Here is a 17,041-nt window from a genome sequence, read left to right as displayed (position 1 = left end):
GGAAACTTCTTAGTCCTTCTCTGCATGAAGTGTCCCCCATCAACTCACTGGTACCTCCACGCCCACCCTCACCTCCATCTGTGTGGTTGGGAGTCAGACTGCATGGATTCTACTCTGGTCTTGAGGCAAATTCACATTTCCTCCCTACTCCATCTGTAAAAGAAGTGGGATCCTGCCTCCTTCTCATCTCAGATTATTGTGGAATTTTATTTTTTAAATCACAGTTACATTCTGGTTCTAACATTCTGTTTCGGGTGCTATTCAATCCCTTTATCTATAGGAATGCCATTTCACTGTGGTTAGAGATGCTTTCAGGGAGTGCTTTGTGACTAAGTCACATCCCAGCCCGAAGAAATTTGGGAATTTTGAGAAGAAATCTAAGATCTTCTGTGCCAGGAAGGACTGCCTCCATGACTGGGGAATTCACATGACGTACAAGACATTTGAGATTCCAGTTATAAAGATCGGAAGTTTTGTGGTGGAAGATGTTGCGACTGGAGCTCAGACACTGTATTCAAAGTGGAAGGACTTTAATTTTGAGAAGATCCCATTTGATGCTGCAGAAATGTCCGCTGGTGCTCAGGACCTCAATCTGCAGGCAATGAATGGCCTTGAATGAAGAAATTAGACCTGTGGGTAAATCATGGATCTCTTTGTACTACGGTCAAGTTATTTTTCCTATGGCTTGTACCATACTGAGTATTTATCACTCAACTTCTATTCGTTTTCAGCAGTTTGTACTGATACTATATCATGTCTGTCAAGCAGAAGGGAGTGGATTAGAGCACTCGATTCTTTGTTGGCTGGGAAAGCTTGGGAAAAATGAATAAGCCTTAACTTGTTGCCATCCTTCCTTTCAGAACCCACTGCACCCACAGCCAATTAGATACACCGGGATCAGTGAATGGGTGAATGGACTGGTGAAAGGTTTTCCATTCTTCCCTTTCCTTAACCCACTATGAAGTCAAGTGAAGTCACTCAGTTGTGTCCGACTCTTTGTGACCCCATGGACGGTAACCTACCAGGCTCCGCAGTCCATGGAATTTTCCAGGCAAAAATACTGGAGTGGGGTGCCATTTCCTTCTCCAGGGGATCTTCCCAACCCAGGGATCGAACCCGGGTTTCCTGCATTGCAGATTGACGCTTTTACCGTCTGAGCCACTAGGGAAGCCCCTATGCTGAAGCTGAAACTCCAATGCTTTGGCCACCTGATGCAAAGAACTGACTCATTGGAAAAGACCCTGATGCTGGGAAAGATCGAAGGCGGGAGGAGAAGGGGATGGCAGAGGATGAGATGGTTGGATGGCATCACCGACTCCATGGACATGAGTTTGAGTAAACTCTGGGAATTGGTGATGGACAGGGAGGCCTGGCGTGTTGCAGTCCATGGGGTCAAAACGACTCAGAGACAACTGAGCAACTGAACTGACTGACCTACTGTAAACTGGCTTTTGCCCTTAACTATCTACTGAAATCATTTTTGTCAAGGTCATCAGTGACTCGGGTTGTCAGATCCACTGGGCACTTCTTAGGATGTTTTTGCTGTTTTTGCCCTGTTAAATACTTCTTTCTCGGAACTCTGTCTTGGCCACTAGCTCTTGTAACTCTTCCCCAGTCTTTCCTATTGGCTTCTTTTTCTGATCCCTCACGTGCTGGTAATTCCAGAGGTTCAATGTACATACATATCCATAGGCATAAGAGTCACATATACTTGTATTCTCTGTGTAGCAGCGTGTGGCATCTATTATTAAAACTTAGCAATGGACTTTTTTTTTTTCTTTGTTGGCTCTTTGACCTTTCTCCTTTAAAGTTTAGTTCTTTTTCTTCTTTTTAAATTTTTTAAATTAATTTTTATTGGAACGTAGTTGCTCTGAAGTGTTAGTTTTTGCTGTAGAGCAAAGTGAATCAGTTTTACATATACACATAGCCCCACTTTTTTAGATTTCCTACCCAGTTAGTTCACCACAGATGACTGAGTAGAGTTCCGTGTGCTAAACAGTATGTTCTCAGTCGTGGACAATTATTAGTCATGGGGATGTGTACATGATACAGTGATCCTTGCAAAGCTGATTCCTGTTGTTTCAGTTTATTGTACATCTTGCCTAATTAATATTTTTCTTAATCTGTGCCATTGCTCCCTTTGGTCATCTCAAGCCGTTTTCCAGTAATAGCGGATGGTCAGCATTTGGACTGTGTTCTCAGGTAGGTCCCTTGGATGACACTGAAGGGGCAGTCTGATTTGGCTGTCCATTCTGTTTAAAAAATTAGAATGCATGCAAAGGTGTCCTGTGCCTTTTAACAGTGTTTGCTGATGCGCTGGAGTTTAGTTTGGTGTGTTCCAGACAGAGACACCTGAGTTTTGCTGTCTCCACCCAGGCCAAGGTATTGTGTGTTCAGCTCAGGGTAGGCTCTGTAGTAATTTAAGCAAATTCCTAAAACATATGAGCTGTTTGTAATTCCCTAGGATCGTCAACGGCTTAAACAAACTTGCAAACGTCATAAAATGTTAGTATGCTCAATATAAGGGATCACATAACTTTTCAAATAGCACCTATTTGTACCTGAAGGCTATTTGGTGTCCAAGAGACCACCCAGACTACCCAGATCAATCCTGGAGATCAGCGGGGTGACGCACTACCACCACCTCATCCTGGTTTTGATCTGATGACTGGTTTTGCAGGCAGAGTCAGAGAGCTTACTATTTACGTAACTACTCCTTGGCTTAATTTTCTTCATCTGCCAAATAAGTATAATGCATACCTGTAAGGACTAATGGAGAGTTTTTAACTGAAACAACATATGAGAAGTCCTTGATTATACATAGTAGTTGCTTGATCATGGTTACTATTAGAAGTATTCGTAGTAAGACATAATAAAAATGCATTATTTAAGCCGACTTACTTGCTGATTTTTATTCATTTTCCATTTGTATTTTGTAAGAGTATTAAGGTTCTGATCACCAGTTTTAATGTGGGCTTTTTTCCCACACCACCAAGCAATTTATCAACTGGGTGTCTTACCATTCAACTCAGTTCTGACATTCTCTGCCTGGAGATGGTGTCAGAGCCCTACAGGTTACGGGCTCAGTCCTAGAAGAGTGCCTGCCTCCTCCCTACAAAGTGTTACTACCTGTGCTTCTGACCAACAAAGGTCCGTCTAGTCAAAGCTATGGTTTTTCCAGTAGTCATGTATGGATGTGAGGGTTGGACTATAAAGAAAGCTGAGCACCAAAGAATTGATGCTTTTGAACTGTGGTGTTGGAGAAGACTCTTGAGAGTCCCTTGGACTGCAAGGAAATCCAACCAGTCCATTCTGAAGGAGATCAGCCCTGAATAATCACTGGAAGGACTGAAGCTGAAACTCCGTAACTTTGGCCACATAATGCAAAGAACTGATTCATTGGAAAGGACCCTGATGCTGAGAAAGATTGAAGGTGGGAGGAGAAGGGGACGACAGAGGTTGGATGGTTAGATGGCATCACCAAATCGATGGACATCAGTTTGAGTAAACTCTGGGAGTTGTTGATGAACAGGGAGGCTTTGAGTGGTGCAGTCCATGGGGTCACAAAGAATTAGACATGACTGAGTAACTGAACGGAACTGACCAATTGAATACGGATGAAAGTTATAGTAACCTCCTCTGTGGGCTTAATTTGCTAGAGACTCATAGGACTCGAGATTATTGGTTTATTGTAAAAGGAAATAACTCAGTGTGGGGATTGTTCCTACAAATTAGCCAAGATGGCAGTGGTCAGGCTCTCTTGCCCCATGACCTTTTGCTGTCACTTCACGTTGTGTAAATAGTGCCTTTGCATGGTTATGTAACAGCTGAGGTCACTTAGAGAACAGCGCATGCATGCCATGATGTACCTGCGTGGCCTCGGGCCAGTTTTTGTTCTGTAAAGCTATATAAGCCCCCCCTGAAAAGCTCTTTGAGGGGAGTAAGAGTTGTATTGAGTTGGGTTGCGTAGTAAAGCATGTCTGCCTTCCCACAGTGAGTAAAGGAAGTCTGCAGTTCCTTCCCAGGTGGCTGCGTGGTAAAGAATCCACCTGCAATGCAGGAGACGTGGGTTTGATCCCTGGATCGGGAAGAGCCCTTGGAGGAGGAAATGGCAACCCACTCCAGTATTCTTGCTGGGAAACCCCATGGACAGAGGAGCCTGGAGGGCTACTGTCCATAGGGTCTCAAAGAGTCAGACACGGTTGAAGCGACTTAGCCTGCATGTTCACAGTTCCTACGGCTCCTCGCATCTTCTTCCAGCTTCCTTGCCGTGCCTCGTCTTCCCTGGGTTCATTGAACAGTGAGATACAGCGAGACAGTTGGCGTAGTCAGCAGGATACAGCGAGACACTCAGGAACAGCCAGATGAGAGAGATGCATAGGGTAAGATATGCAGAAAGAGTTCAGAATTTCCATGTCTTCTCTGAATCGCTCTGTGTTCATACACCTGGCAGCTCTTTGAACCCTGTTCTTTCGGTTTTCTGAAGGCTTCATTATGTAAGCATGATTGATTAAGTCCCTCTCACCTCCCCTGAGGGCAAGGGATAAGACTGAAAGTTCTAACCCTCTGATCCTGTGATTGTTTTCCTGGTAACCAGCCCCCATCGTTAAGTATTAGTTGCTCAGTCGTGTCTGACTCTTTGCGACCCCATGAACTGTGCTACCAAGTCCCTCCATCCTTGGGATTCTCCAGGCAAGAATACTGGAGTGGGATGCCATTCTGTTCTCCAGGGGGTCTTGCCAACCCAGGTCTCCTGCACTTCTCAGGTCTCCTGCACTGCAGGCAGACTCTGAGCCACCAGGGATGCCTGCCTTTCCTTAGGTGTGGTCCAAAGGTCAGTCATTAACATAACCAAGACACCTTTGTTGCTGTTACCACTTGTGAAATTCCAAGGGTTAAAGGAGGAGCTTAAGATTTTTCAGGGCTGGAAAATCTGCTGGAAATCTAAATAATTGAGTTTGGATGAAGGTGAGTAGCCCTTCCTTCTTTACAGCCAACCGAAGAATGCAGACGAAAGCTGAAACAAGAAAAACTCAGAATTTCCTTGTTTCACGTTAGCCTGAAGTCAAGCCCCTGCAGGTATAGAGCATGGAACCGAGTAGGCATTTGGTTGAGACTTGTTGAAGGAAAGAAAGCAGTAGTAAGGATTTAAGAATTGCACACTCTTGGCCGACGCCCAAATGGTCACTGGATTTCTAGATCAAAGGCTGCGTTTCAGAACCAACTGGGAGTCTTTTTCTTGGGCACATGCCTAGCCCCCTTAGAACATCCTGGCAGGGTGGTAGCTTTTGAACTTCCTCAGGTGGTTCTGATATAATCTGATACAACCACTCTTTTGTTAACTGTGGGTCCCCGCCAGTGCTGACCTTGTGATATTTCCCCCGAAATGAAAAGTCACTTTCAGTCTAATGCCTGATTGTGTCACAAGGCCAGTAAACTGACTCCCACCCTTAAAACTGATAGTATTATTTGAATTTAAAAACAAACAAGCCAGCAGGTCAGTGTTTGCTCAAGTGTGACCCGTAGAACGTGGTGCTGTGCGATGCTCTGCAGAAAGCAGTTCTGCGGGCAAATAGGCTTCCATGTTGTCTGTTACCCCTTCTCCCCTCAAATGAACGACTCACAGCACACTCTGCCACTGTGTATCTTGGGTCAGTCCCGCAGTAATAAGGCCCCGGTAACCCCGTGGTTCCCAAATACACTGACCCAGCTGCTGCTGCTGCTGCTAAGTCGCTTCAGTCGTGTCCGACTCTGTGCGACACCACAGACGACCCCCATATTCACGGGACGTTATCAACATCCTGTAGAAGAACCACAGTAGCAGATACTCGTAAGCCCTGATGCTGACCAGATGACTGGAACTGAATTAGAGTATTAATTTCAGGATCATACCAGTAACTTTTATTCTATCATGTAATAAAACTATAAATTCCACTCAACAAATCTGTATTTAAAATGCAGACCTCAGTTTTGAGGATGCAAATTATTAAAACTGTTAAATATCAACTATAATTATATAGTCTTTGTACAGGTGAACAAAAACAACTTACATGGTAAATTCTGTTTGTGGTCAGGACATTTAACAGCTTCCGAAGAAGGCAGCCCGTGGAACTTGGGTTCCTGTTTTTCAGAAGCAGCTCTCATGCCTCTGCCACACTGTCCTAACTCAACCCTGAAAGGCCAGCTGTGCCCAAAATAAGGTTCTTCATTTAGGTGACTAGGAAACTCCCGATATTTTTGGCCTAGGGGACACTGGGATCTAAGATCACAAACTATTAACTGTTATCCCAGAGCTGTCAGTGGCCATATGCCCCGGCACACAGACTGGCCCAGAGTGAGGCCGTCACAAATGACTCACTAGATCCAGTCACCCCTGTGGCAATGCCCACCTTGGTTCTTGAGCCCTTTTTTTTTTTGTTTGTTTAGGCAGTTTGAATTGTGCTTCTAACACTGTTCTAAGAGTCCTGTCTAATATATCCTCCTAGATCACTTTCCACCTACGTGAGCTGTTCCATAGCCAAAGATACATGTGCTTATTCGTTGCAAGAAAAATGTCCATCAGTGAACTCACTGTGCGCCAGAAGCACTTGTTTCTCTAGGAGGGATCAGGCAGATACGAATTTAGAAAACAGTAGAACAAAGGAGATGGGAACCCCATAGACAGGAAGGAGGGGCTGGGCCCAGCACGCTTCTCACCTGGAGAGTAAGCACCCAGTGCCTTCTTGAGAAACCAGGTGAAAGGGGTTTATTTGTCCAGCCTGGTTGAGAGCAAGGATGGGACACTGGCCCAATATACTTTATTAATGAACACGATAGAGGGTGTTTGGAAGGGAGAGGAGAGAAATTCAGAGGTGAAGCGACCCCATTCCAGAAGTCATAGCCGCAAGAATGTCTCCCCATGAGCACTGAGGGTGGGAAGCCAGGCTGCTCCCAGGCTCAGCAATGGAGGCCTGAGGGGTGGATGTGTTTTTTCAGCCCTTAGTGTTTTTATGCTAGGACTGATTTTAATATGTGGGTCACAGGGTTTTATTGTACAACAGGGTTCTGTTTGTGATTTTTATTCATGAACAGAAGCTAGATCTCAGAATCTCAGAGGCAAGGATGCTCGGGAACCTGCCTTGTCCATTATTTGGGGGAGAGCTGGGGTCAGGATTTGATCCTGGGTGTTCTGGCGCTAGTGATAAAGATTCCGCCTGCCAGTGCAGGAGAAACAAGAGATGTGGGTTCGATCCCTGGGTCGGGAAGATCCCCTGGAGGAGGAAATGGCAACCCACTCTGGTATTCTTGCCTGGAGAACCCCATGGATGGAGGGGCCTGGCGGGCTGCAGACCACGGAGCTGCTGAGTCAAATGTCACCAAGTGAGCGCACAGCCCGAGTTCTGCTGACCAGCCCACAGGCCCTGAGTGCTGAACGCTGAGCCTGACATTCATTGGCGGGAGATCAATTGGTAAGGTATAAGGTGCCCTGTTACAGACTGAACGTGCCCCCCCTCCACCCCAAATTCCTATATGAAGTCCAACCCCCCGCTGTGACTCTGTGGAGAGGGGCCCTCTAGGGTAAGCTTAAATAAAGGTCACGAGAGCCGGGCCCTTGTAGGAAGAGACCCCAGGGAGCCGGTCCTCTCACCCTTTGTCTGCGCACATGAACTGAGGGAAGGCCACTCGAGGACACGGGGAGAGGTGGCTGGCTGCAAGCCAGGATGAGAGCTCGCACCAGAAAATGAATTCGCTGGAACCTCAGTCTTGGACGTCTATCCTGCAAAACTGTGAGAAAATAAATTTCTGATGTTAGAGCCACTCAGTCTATGACATTTCATTATGCGGCTGGAGCAGACTACGATGCGTGCCCTGAAATGACTGCAGTGATGAAAACGAGCAGATGACCCAGATGAAGAAAAAAAAATTATGATCTGTTCACCAAGCTACATTGTCACTGCCCCCAGGCTATTGCTGCTGTCCTGTGTGCTTGTAAATGAGGTTCAACACAGCCATTTAACCTGCATATTATTGATGTGGTTACAAAAAAGAACTCGAGGGACTTACCTGGTGGTCCAGTGGCTAAGGATTCCGTGCCCCCAGTGCAGGGTGCCTGGGTTCAATTCCTGGCCGGGGAGATCCCCCCTGCCACAACTAATTGTTCTCATGTTAAAACTAAGACCTGGCACAGCCAAATAAATATATTTTTGGAGAACAAAACTCAAAGATCACTCAGACTTCAGGAACCTGCAGTCTGAAATTTGCTCTGCTCTAAATATCACAAAATGAGGGCCACACACACAGCAGAATTCAATACCAAAGTCAACATTTTTCCTTGAAAATAGATTTAATCTTATTCAAATTAGAAATGTTCTGCATCTCTCTCCAAAACCACCTCCAAAATTCTCCTCTTGATATATGAAAAGTCTTCTAGGGAAGCTTTATGAAACTACTGAAAGAAATCTCCGTATTTCTTCAGTGTGGATCTGTCAAAAGGTACGCAAGCAAAAATTTTCACTGAGCTGCTCACGGGAGGAAAGGGCGGGGTGGAGGGACTAGTCACCACGTGTGAACACATGCCCCTCTGCCTTGTCAGTTAACACTGGTAGCGCGTACAGAGGCGAAGGACTCTCAAGGGGAAGGTTTCACTGGGCAGAGGGTAACAGAGAGGAGCCAGAAACTGGGCAGGAGACGGACGTGTGTTCACCTGAACATTAGAGGCTAAGAGTGAAAAATCAACATTCAGTGATCAGTGACCTTAAAGGGCTCAACTCTCCCTTCTTGGCACAAGTGACGGTCCCACCATTCTAAGCTCCCAAATTCTAGAACAAGATAAAAAGATTAACAAAAATAGAGCATGTGGGAACCGCTGATTCTGTGTGCAGAGGATCCACGCTGGAACCTCAGGGCGCCCTGGGCAGGCAGCACCCCTGCATGGAGGAGAGGGTCGGGGGAGGAGGCCAGCGGCGGAGAGGTTGCCAACCCAGGGCCTGCGGGCTGCGGATGCTGTGCTCCCTCTTGCCGCCGGGCAGCTGGGACGCCCCTCTCCAAGGAGACCAGGGCCTACTTGGTCATCTTGCGGATCATGTAGTTGAGGATGCCCCCGTTATGGAAATAAGTGAGCTCCACGTCGGTGTCAAACCTCATGACAGCCTGGAAGGTCTTCCCGGTATCCAGCTGGGAGGACGGAGAAGCAGAGAAGAATTGCTGAGGGAGGAGACGAGCCAGCCCTCAGACTGCCCCTCCAAGTTCAGTCCACGCCCCGGCAGCACCCAGCACCCGGAGCAGGTGCCAGCCGGCCCCAGCCCAGACCCGCTGAGGAGTAAGCTGTGTTTTACTTAACAAGATGCCCCAGGTACTGATCTACAAGGTAAAGCCCTGCAGAGCATCTGTGATGGAAGTGAGAGACACCAGAGAATTAGAAACAGCCTCTTGGGGCAGCAATTACTAGCGATGTTTGGAATATTTTCGAAGCTTTCACCAGGGACGGCAGGAGGAAGGAAGTGTTGGCAGCCAGCAGGCGCTTTGTTAAGGCTGTCCCCTAGGCGCTGGTCCAGAGGCTCACCCTGGGACACGGCTCAGCAGCTCAGTCTGCCTGGGTGGCTAGATCACCCTGGGACCACGGGGCCACACTTCATCCTCACCTTACCCAGGGCTAATCTGTCATTTTCACCTCAGTGCTCATCAAAGCCAGGGCCTGGGGTGAGGTGCAGGGATGGGGTGAGTGTGTCTGTTCACATTTTTATAATAAAAAGGTGTTTTAAATGCCCTGTCCCTGAACTTTTCATCACTATTCTCCCAATGCAGGAGACACGAGTTCAATCCCTGGGTGGGGAACTAAGATCCTGCATGACCAAATTAAAACAAACAAAAAAAAGACTGATGACGAACAGGGGTCCCTTTTAGCTGGACCTGGCATGGAAAGGCACTGACTTACCTTGATCTGGACTTTCATTCGTGGTTTCAGGGTTTCTGGAATGCTGATAGTGTATCGCTCACGCCCGGTGAGTCCCAGGGTGTCTGCACTCTCCCCAGGGAGGTACTCTAGAGGGATCACCCCCATCCCGACCAAGTTACTTCGGTGAATACGCTCGTAACTCTCCGCTAGGACAGCTCTGATTCCCTGAGAAACCAAGAGAGTAAGTAGTTCAGACAGTTTTTCTTTAGATACACAGACGCCTTACAGAAGGGTTCTTAGGTCACAACTCTTCTCCTGCCTAAATTCTTAAATACCAATTAATCCTTTACATAAAATGTTGCCATTGTGAAGAGCACCGTAGCTGACCGACTGCCTCCACTGGATAAGCAGCATGTGGGCAATGAAATGAACTCTCTGCTTCTACCCCCACCAACCCTGGATGGAGACACTGGTACTGTGCCCTGCACCCTGGGAGTCGGTGGTCTGTGAAGATATTTGAACCCACAAAGTCTAACCGCACACTTAGTTTGTGATACAAACTCTCATTGTGTCTGGAAACCACACTACAAATAAACACAAAGAAAATTCATTTTCCCCCTTGAATTTTGGTATTATTGTAGGCTGTATTAGCAGACACAGAAGATTTAATCAAAACACAACTTTCAGAACATACTACAGAGAAAGGAACTGGTCACCTGCTATGTGCTGCTTTTATACCTCCTGTTTCAACGATCAAATTGCACTGAATATAATCTTGATATAAAGCTTCCTATAAAGTACATTTTATTGGTAACCTATAACTGACAATATACAGCAATGATCAGTAAACCAGGATACCTGATTAACTAGAACACCCAAATCTCAAATATTAGTTAACTGTAATATAATATTTAGACACCCGTAAAAGCTCTCAACATCCTTTCAGAGCCCCTAAATCAGGGTCACTCAGGAAGCTTGTTAAAAATGTAGATTCTTGGGTACTTACTACCCCTGATCAGAATCAGAATCTCTTGCAGAAGCATGAGTGGGAGAAGATGGGATTCTTTAAGTCTGGAGAACCATGGCTAGACAGAGGTGTTCTAAGACTCTGCTGATATTACAGTCACAAGGGGAGGCTTTTAAAATCCAGACGTCCAGGCCTTTCACCTTACCAACCAACCCAGAACGTCTGGGAATGAGATCTGGGCATAGGTATTTTTAAAATCACAAAGTGTTTCCAAGTTTAAAAACACAGATTTAAAAGAGCAGATTCTTTAGGACAGTAGGTATTTTGTATAGATTTATGTACATATGTATTGTGTATTTATTTGGGGGGAAGGGGCAATGGTTGTAAACACAGGTTATTCACGCCCCAAGCTTTGTGAGGAGGGCTGTGTGGGGCTGCAGGTCACGCTGCCCGGCCTTCTCTGCCTGCAGACAACGTGGCTGAGGCTGGCCAGCTACAGAAGGAAGTGTGTGCACGGCCGACTGGGCAGACAGAACTCAGGGCAGTTCTGTAGAGAAGCTGACACTTGTGGAGTCAGGACCCTAAAAGATGGCTGTTCCCTTGCTCTTTGTATACCCTCTACTCTCCTGGTCGGGCTTCGCCTCCGCCCTACCACCTGCGTGCTTGCCCTCTGACCCTTAAGCCAAGACGGCCCCACCTGTTAGTTCATTAAAGGGAAACATTTACCCTCTGATGGCTGTTACTTGAGGGGCTATGAGGGACATGCCCCAGCTCTGGTCTCCCTGTAACTGACAGCCAACCTGATGTCAATCCCTGCTCTAATAAATGAGAGGAGCCGCCCCCTCCTCCCAGGGGTAGAAGTGTGCCCTGCCTGCAGTGAGCCGCACCCCACGAAGCTTCAGATGTGTAAGAGCCTCCCTCTGTGAGATCACTGATGCCAGGCTCTTTCCCTGGCCCTGTGGCTGGTGCAGCCCCACCAGACTCGAGAGCCCCGTGCCAGGACTCGCCTATCCAGACCTTACTGTCTCCCGCCAGCCCCCGACTGTTCCTGCTCTCACTGCTGTTGGCAGCGCCCGGCTCCCTTCCTAAAAGCCTTCCTTTTGTAATTTCTTAGGTTCTTTTCAGCAGTTTCTAGAAAAGGCAGGCCTTCGACAAATTACCAACTAATAACATATCTTTTCTCCACACTGCCCCCTCCACTGCAAACTGATGGACTTAAAGAAAAGGGGGCCGGTGTTGGTAAGACCTGGGCATCTGGAGGGCTGTCTGCCAGACAGCCATGTATTTTTTACAGTACTTGTGGATATCAACTGACTTAGCATCTGCCAAGTGCATGGATTTGCTCAAGCCATCGTTATTTAAACTGATATCAGCTAAGCTACTCTACCCCACCCTGAGCACGGAAGCCAGGCACTAGGAGTGGCCCTGCTTTCAGGGCCAGCAAAGGGGCCAGAGGTAAAAACTCCGTGGGGCCCCCTCCTACAGGGACAGCTTACGGGTCAAGCCCTGAAACGGCTGAAGGTTCTGAAGAGTTGTCTGTCTACACACGGAGAGGGCTTCCTTTTCTGCTGAGCCTGTGCACAGACCATTCACTGGCAGTAAAAAGCAGCTGTAAAAAGTGCATTCCCTGAGTTTATTCAGAGCTCAGGCTCCTGGGCTTCCCTTGTGGCTCAGCTGGTAAAGAATCCACCTGCAGTGTGGGAGACCTGGGTTCGATCCCTGGGTTGGGAAGATCCCCTGGAGAAGGGAACGGCTACCCACTCCAGCATTCTGGCCTGGAGAATTCCATGGACTGTATAGATCATGGGGTTGCAAAGGGTCGGACACGATTGAGAGACTTTCACTTTCAGGCTCCTGATGTTTTCCCTTCTGTGAACCTAACAGTCAAGACAGTAGCACCAGCTTATTCCTCACATTGACCTGGGAAAAGGGCCTTAAATAAGCTTCAGGTGCTAACCTGAGAACATTATGAAAACCATGAAACTTTCCCCATTAAAAAAAAAAAGACACACATTCTACACTTCTGGATGTAATTTCATAGACTTCAAGATCCTCCAGACACACCCAAAGATCCATGGCTCCCAGGATAGCAACATGTGATGGCGGGGAACCTGGTGACTCACTTCACTCCGGGAGAGAAGCCCCGATCTACCAAGCAGGAGGCGAGGAAACAGTCCACGCTTCCCCGAGCTTGCTTTGCTCTCCCACAGCATCTTCTTGGAAAGTAAAGCCTTCCCCCCAGCTTCCCTTCTGGTTCAGGGGGGCAGCTGCCTGCAGGGCTGTCTCTGCGTCCTACTCACCAGGAGGAAAGGGCCCTTGGCAGCCCAGTCTCGGGAGCTGCCCGAGCCGTACTCTTTGCCGGCCAGGACGATGAGGGGTAGGCCCGCCTGCTGGTACCGCTCAGCCGCGTCGAACACATCAAGCTGAGGAGAAGAGGAGGAAGGTTTTACCGACAGAGTGAAGGCACAGCGTGCAGACAAAGGCCAGTGAGTCCTGGGGGGACATTCAGGAGTGTCTGTAGTCGGCCAAGCCAGTGTAAAGTCAATGGCAAGCTCAACCAATCAGTTGCCTGGTCTACAAATTTCCAGTTAATTCTGTCTATTAGTACTTACCTCTATCAAATAGAATTTTATACTCTTAAGTGAAATGCCTTATTGCCCTAATTTTAGAAAAACATTCAAATCCAAGGGCATCAGGGGGAAAAAGGAAATTAGAGCAGTTTTTTTTTTTTAAACTCTTCCATTGATTAAAATATTTTAAAGCAAAAGCAGAGAATCCCACCTGAATGTGGGTTTTGATTCTGTACCAGAGATGATCGTGATGGTCAGTTGTGAACACAAAAACAGGTCATGTATTTGGAAATTACAAAAACGCAGACTTTTATTCATTACCCTTCTGCTAGGAGCCAGCATGGGGAATCCTGCCCGTGGCAAAGGTCATGAGGAAGGGGGCCTAGCAAAAAGCAAAGGCTGACCTCAGACCTCATGGGTACCCCTGGATTTTCCTGAGCATCTACCCCCCAAACCAGAGTCTGCCTGCTTTATTGTACTGTGCTTTCCACTCTTCTGACATAATAGGGGGCGATCCCCGACCACCTTTCTCTGGAAAGAATTAACTTAGAGCTCCAGTTAACCGTCTCCTGCATATAAAAGGAGTATCTCAGCTCAAACCCCTCTGATGGCTCTCTAATTTGCCTGACAGTTAGAGACTTTTACAACTTGTGATTGTTTACAGCCCCTGAACCACGAGAGGCACTCAGCTTAAAATGTCTTAAAGATATAGAGCCTTTTCTAAAGAGCTAAGAATTATATTGGTGATGAGTTTTCATTGTTGAGTCAATGACTGCTGCCAGGCCTCCATATTCTTTATCTTTTAGGCACCTGGAGGATAGTAATCAATGTAATTGGGATATAGAAAAAGGAATATAGTAGTTTTGATGTTAGCAACACTAGACTTTTGAGTTAGTGATAACTAACAGTTTGTTATAAATCACTGTACTCCTCCTTCCTTGTTATAAATTGTTGTGTCCTTGCTATATAAGAATGTAACCTTAATTAGTGCTTTCTGAGAGTGGCACCAGACTTTAGTAAGAACAACACTTTTAAGGCAAATAAGTTTTCTGGTTGACAGACCCTTCTCAGAAAAGGGCCATAAAATGCTAATAGGCCTCCTGGCCAGAAGATGATATACATCTTGTGTATACAGCTAGGTATGCAGAGAGAAAGCCTGGTCTCGATAAGAGTCAGGGCTGCTGACGCTGCATAATTTTGTATTATCCATTGATCTCTATGTACAACCAAAAGTATAAAAAGCTTTTCTGGACAATAAAGGACGGATCAGTTTCTTGGGCCAGTTCCTGGAAAGACTGGTTCCTCCGTGTCTTCTTTTCTTTCTTACTCTATTTTCTGGCTGATTCCCATATGGGGCATAGAGGCTAGCCATGTCTACTTATTTGCCCAGGCTTCTAAGACCTATGTGAGAGGGAGTCCAAGGCGGGGCACCCTCTGCTATTCAAGCAGGTGCCTGTGGCCCTACGTAGATGGTTCAAGTCCCTTGTCTCAGGGCTTTATTGGCTTTCTATGTAAACCAAGGAATACAGCCTCTTTCTCCCCTCTATTCTCTTAACTGCAAACTCTTTCCTTATCTCTCTCTAAATCTATATATCTCTCTCGCCACGCTGTCCCCGCTTCGGATACCCTGGATCCAACCGGGGCTGGACCCCAACACCCTTCTACATGGAGATCAAGGAAACAATAGTAGAAACACCGATGAAGCACCAATCAATAAAGGATAAGAAAGGGTTAAGGAATCTCTTAGTATATATGAGAAACAGCTTTAACAAATAGATTCATTTGTTTCTCATAGGAACTCTGAACATTCTGCTGAGCTGAGGCTTCACAAAGACAGGTGATATCATTGATGGCGAATAATGAAACTTTTTTTTTCTGTCGCTACTTAAGTCAGAAAATAAGATCCATCCAAAGAGGGAGTGTTTGATTTAAAAGGAGCTCTAGAAAGGTATATAATCAAACTCTCAAGTAGGCTTTCACAAATTACTATTGTGGTGAAAGGATGGAGACTGTGGTTAATGTCACACGGCACAGCCTAAATCTAGGTAGGATCTGTCTGTCTTCAGTTGAACAGAACTCACAAATATAGAAACAGTTGAAAAAAAAACAAAACAGAGTAAAAGTCTGCTCTAACCAAAAAGCCTGGATGCTTTCAAAGACTAGAAAAGAAACAACCTACCCGATATTTTCAGAGGTATCTATTGCTAGTTTGGATATTAAGAATGTGGGAGTGTGTGCTTTAAAGTGCTTTCAAAACTACCACAGAGCTGACAGTCTCCACGGCAGAGACAGGGACTCCATGGCAGAGCGGGTGGTGGAACCCAGCTGTGCGGACTCAGCAGGTTCGAATTCTGGGTCCTGCCTTTTCTCTTGCAGCAAGCAGCTTATAAAGCATTGGCTCCCTGCACTGGCCCTCTCTTCTAAAGAAAGCATAAAAGTTAGTGGTCTCTTCTGATATCTCGCCTCTGGATCCCTAAGTATATAATTGGTCAGTTCATTTCTCCTTTTTTATTATCCATTAAATTCCTACTTAGAGGATTTAGTTCTTTCAACTACCACTCTTGTAGGGCCCTCCCCCTCCCCAACCTCTCCTCTCCAGGGCTTTCTAATATCACTGTCATATCTTTTTTTATTTTTGGCCATACGTTTTGATTACATACATGCAATTTTATTTACAGCTGAGCCACATAATGGACTCAGATTTCCTTTTCTTGGCAATTAAAAAAAATTTATTTCCCACTGGAAATAATAAATTTGTATGTGTGTGTGTGTGTGTGTGTGTGCATTCACCTGTTTCTGTGTCCCTACCCATTAACTAACGAATATACTACCTAAAGTATCGATACAAGTCTTTTCTGAAGACATTCACAGCTATCAGGCAATTTACTTTGAAAATCTTTCTCACGGGGTGTCACTCCTGATGCCCTCATTCCTGTGGACCGCTTACTCTCTGAGGTGTGTTCACGTGACAGAGGAGTCTTCCTTCCCCAGCATCCTGGCGATTCCCTGCACTTCCTTTTCCTGGGTCCTACATCTTCCCCTATATTTGGTTTATTCTCTCGTTTTGGTGGAACACAATTACCAAGTAGCTTTCTGAGGCTGGGGCTGGCACATAATTTTTAAGGCTTCTGAATATCTGAATGTGCCGTTGCTTTACCCTCACTCGGCTGGGCGTATGAGGGATACAGACTTTAGAGTGCCGACAGCTTTCCTCAGCCTAAGTCTCCTAGGTTGCCTTGAGGGCGTCTGACCCCCAGAAGAGTGCACGTAAGCCTCTTTCCCCCTCTCCGAAGTTTCTAGGTCTTCTCCTACCTCTGCTGTTCTTAACTTCATGGAGATGTGACTTGGAGTGAGCATTAACCATGTGGCTGGGTGGGCTCAGTGGACCTTTCGATCTGGAATCTCAGATTTTGCACTTGAAGAATTGCTTGTGTTAATTCTTAACAATTTCCTCTCCGATCTTATTTGTTCTTTTTAGCATCTTTATTCAGTCAGATGCTGGCCCTCCTCGGTTCAGGCTTTGGTTTTTCTTACATTTCCTATTTTCCCCTTTGTCTTTCTACCTTCTGGAAGATTTTCTCAACTAGTCAACTTTTCCTGTGAAAATTTTAGGGACCTTTTTTTTTTTTA

The 17,041-nt window shown here is 46.3% G+C and overlaps 2 protein-coding genes across 2 annotated transcripts in view; one reads left to right on the top strand and one right to left on the bottom strand.

Moving 5' to 3' along the window:
* RIGI (RNA sensor RIG-I) overlaps positions 1-1,765 on the top strand; it is a 47,418-nt gene extending 45,653 nt beyond the window's left edge. Inside the window, exon 18 of the mRNA XM_069574168.1 lies at positions 281-1,765. Within this exon, the coding sequence (XP_069430269.1) occupies positions 281-619 (339 nt within the window). The 3' untranslated portion in view covers positions 620-1,765. The remainder of the gene's footprint in view (positions 1-280) is intronic.
* A 6,539-nt stretch (positions 1,766-8,304) lies between these two features.
* Positions 8,305-17,041, bottom strand: part of ACO1 (aconitase 1) — a 66,558-nt gene continuing 57,821 nt past the window's right edge. The window contains exons 19-21 of the mRNA XM_069574169.1: positions 13,142-13,264; positions 9,914-10,099; positions 8,305-9,153 (exon numbers count right to left, since the gene is read on the bottom strand). Coding sequence (XP_069430270.1) covers positions 9,040-9,153; positions 9,914-10,099; positions 13,142-13,264 — 423 coding nt within the window. The 3' untranslated portion in view covers positions 8,305-9,039. The remainder of the gene's footprint in view (positions 9,154-9,913; positions 10,100-13,141; positions 13,265-17,041) is intronic.

Source organism: Ovis canadensis, chromosome 2, assembly GCF_042477335.2.
Source record: "Ovis canadensis isolate MfBH-ARS-UI-01 breed Bighorn chromosome 2, ARS-UI_OviCan_v2, whole genome shotgun sequence".
Lineage (NCBI taxonomy): Eukaryota > Metazoa > Chordata > Mammalia > Artiodactyla > Bovidae > Ovis > Ovis canadensis.
Note: the sequence above shows the minus strand (reverse complement) of the source record. Positions and strands in the feature narration are given on the sequence as shown.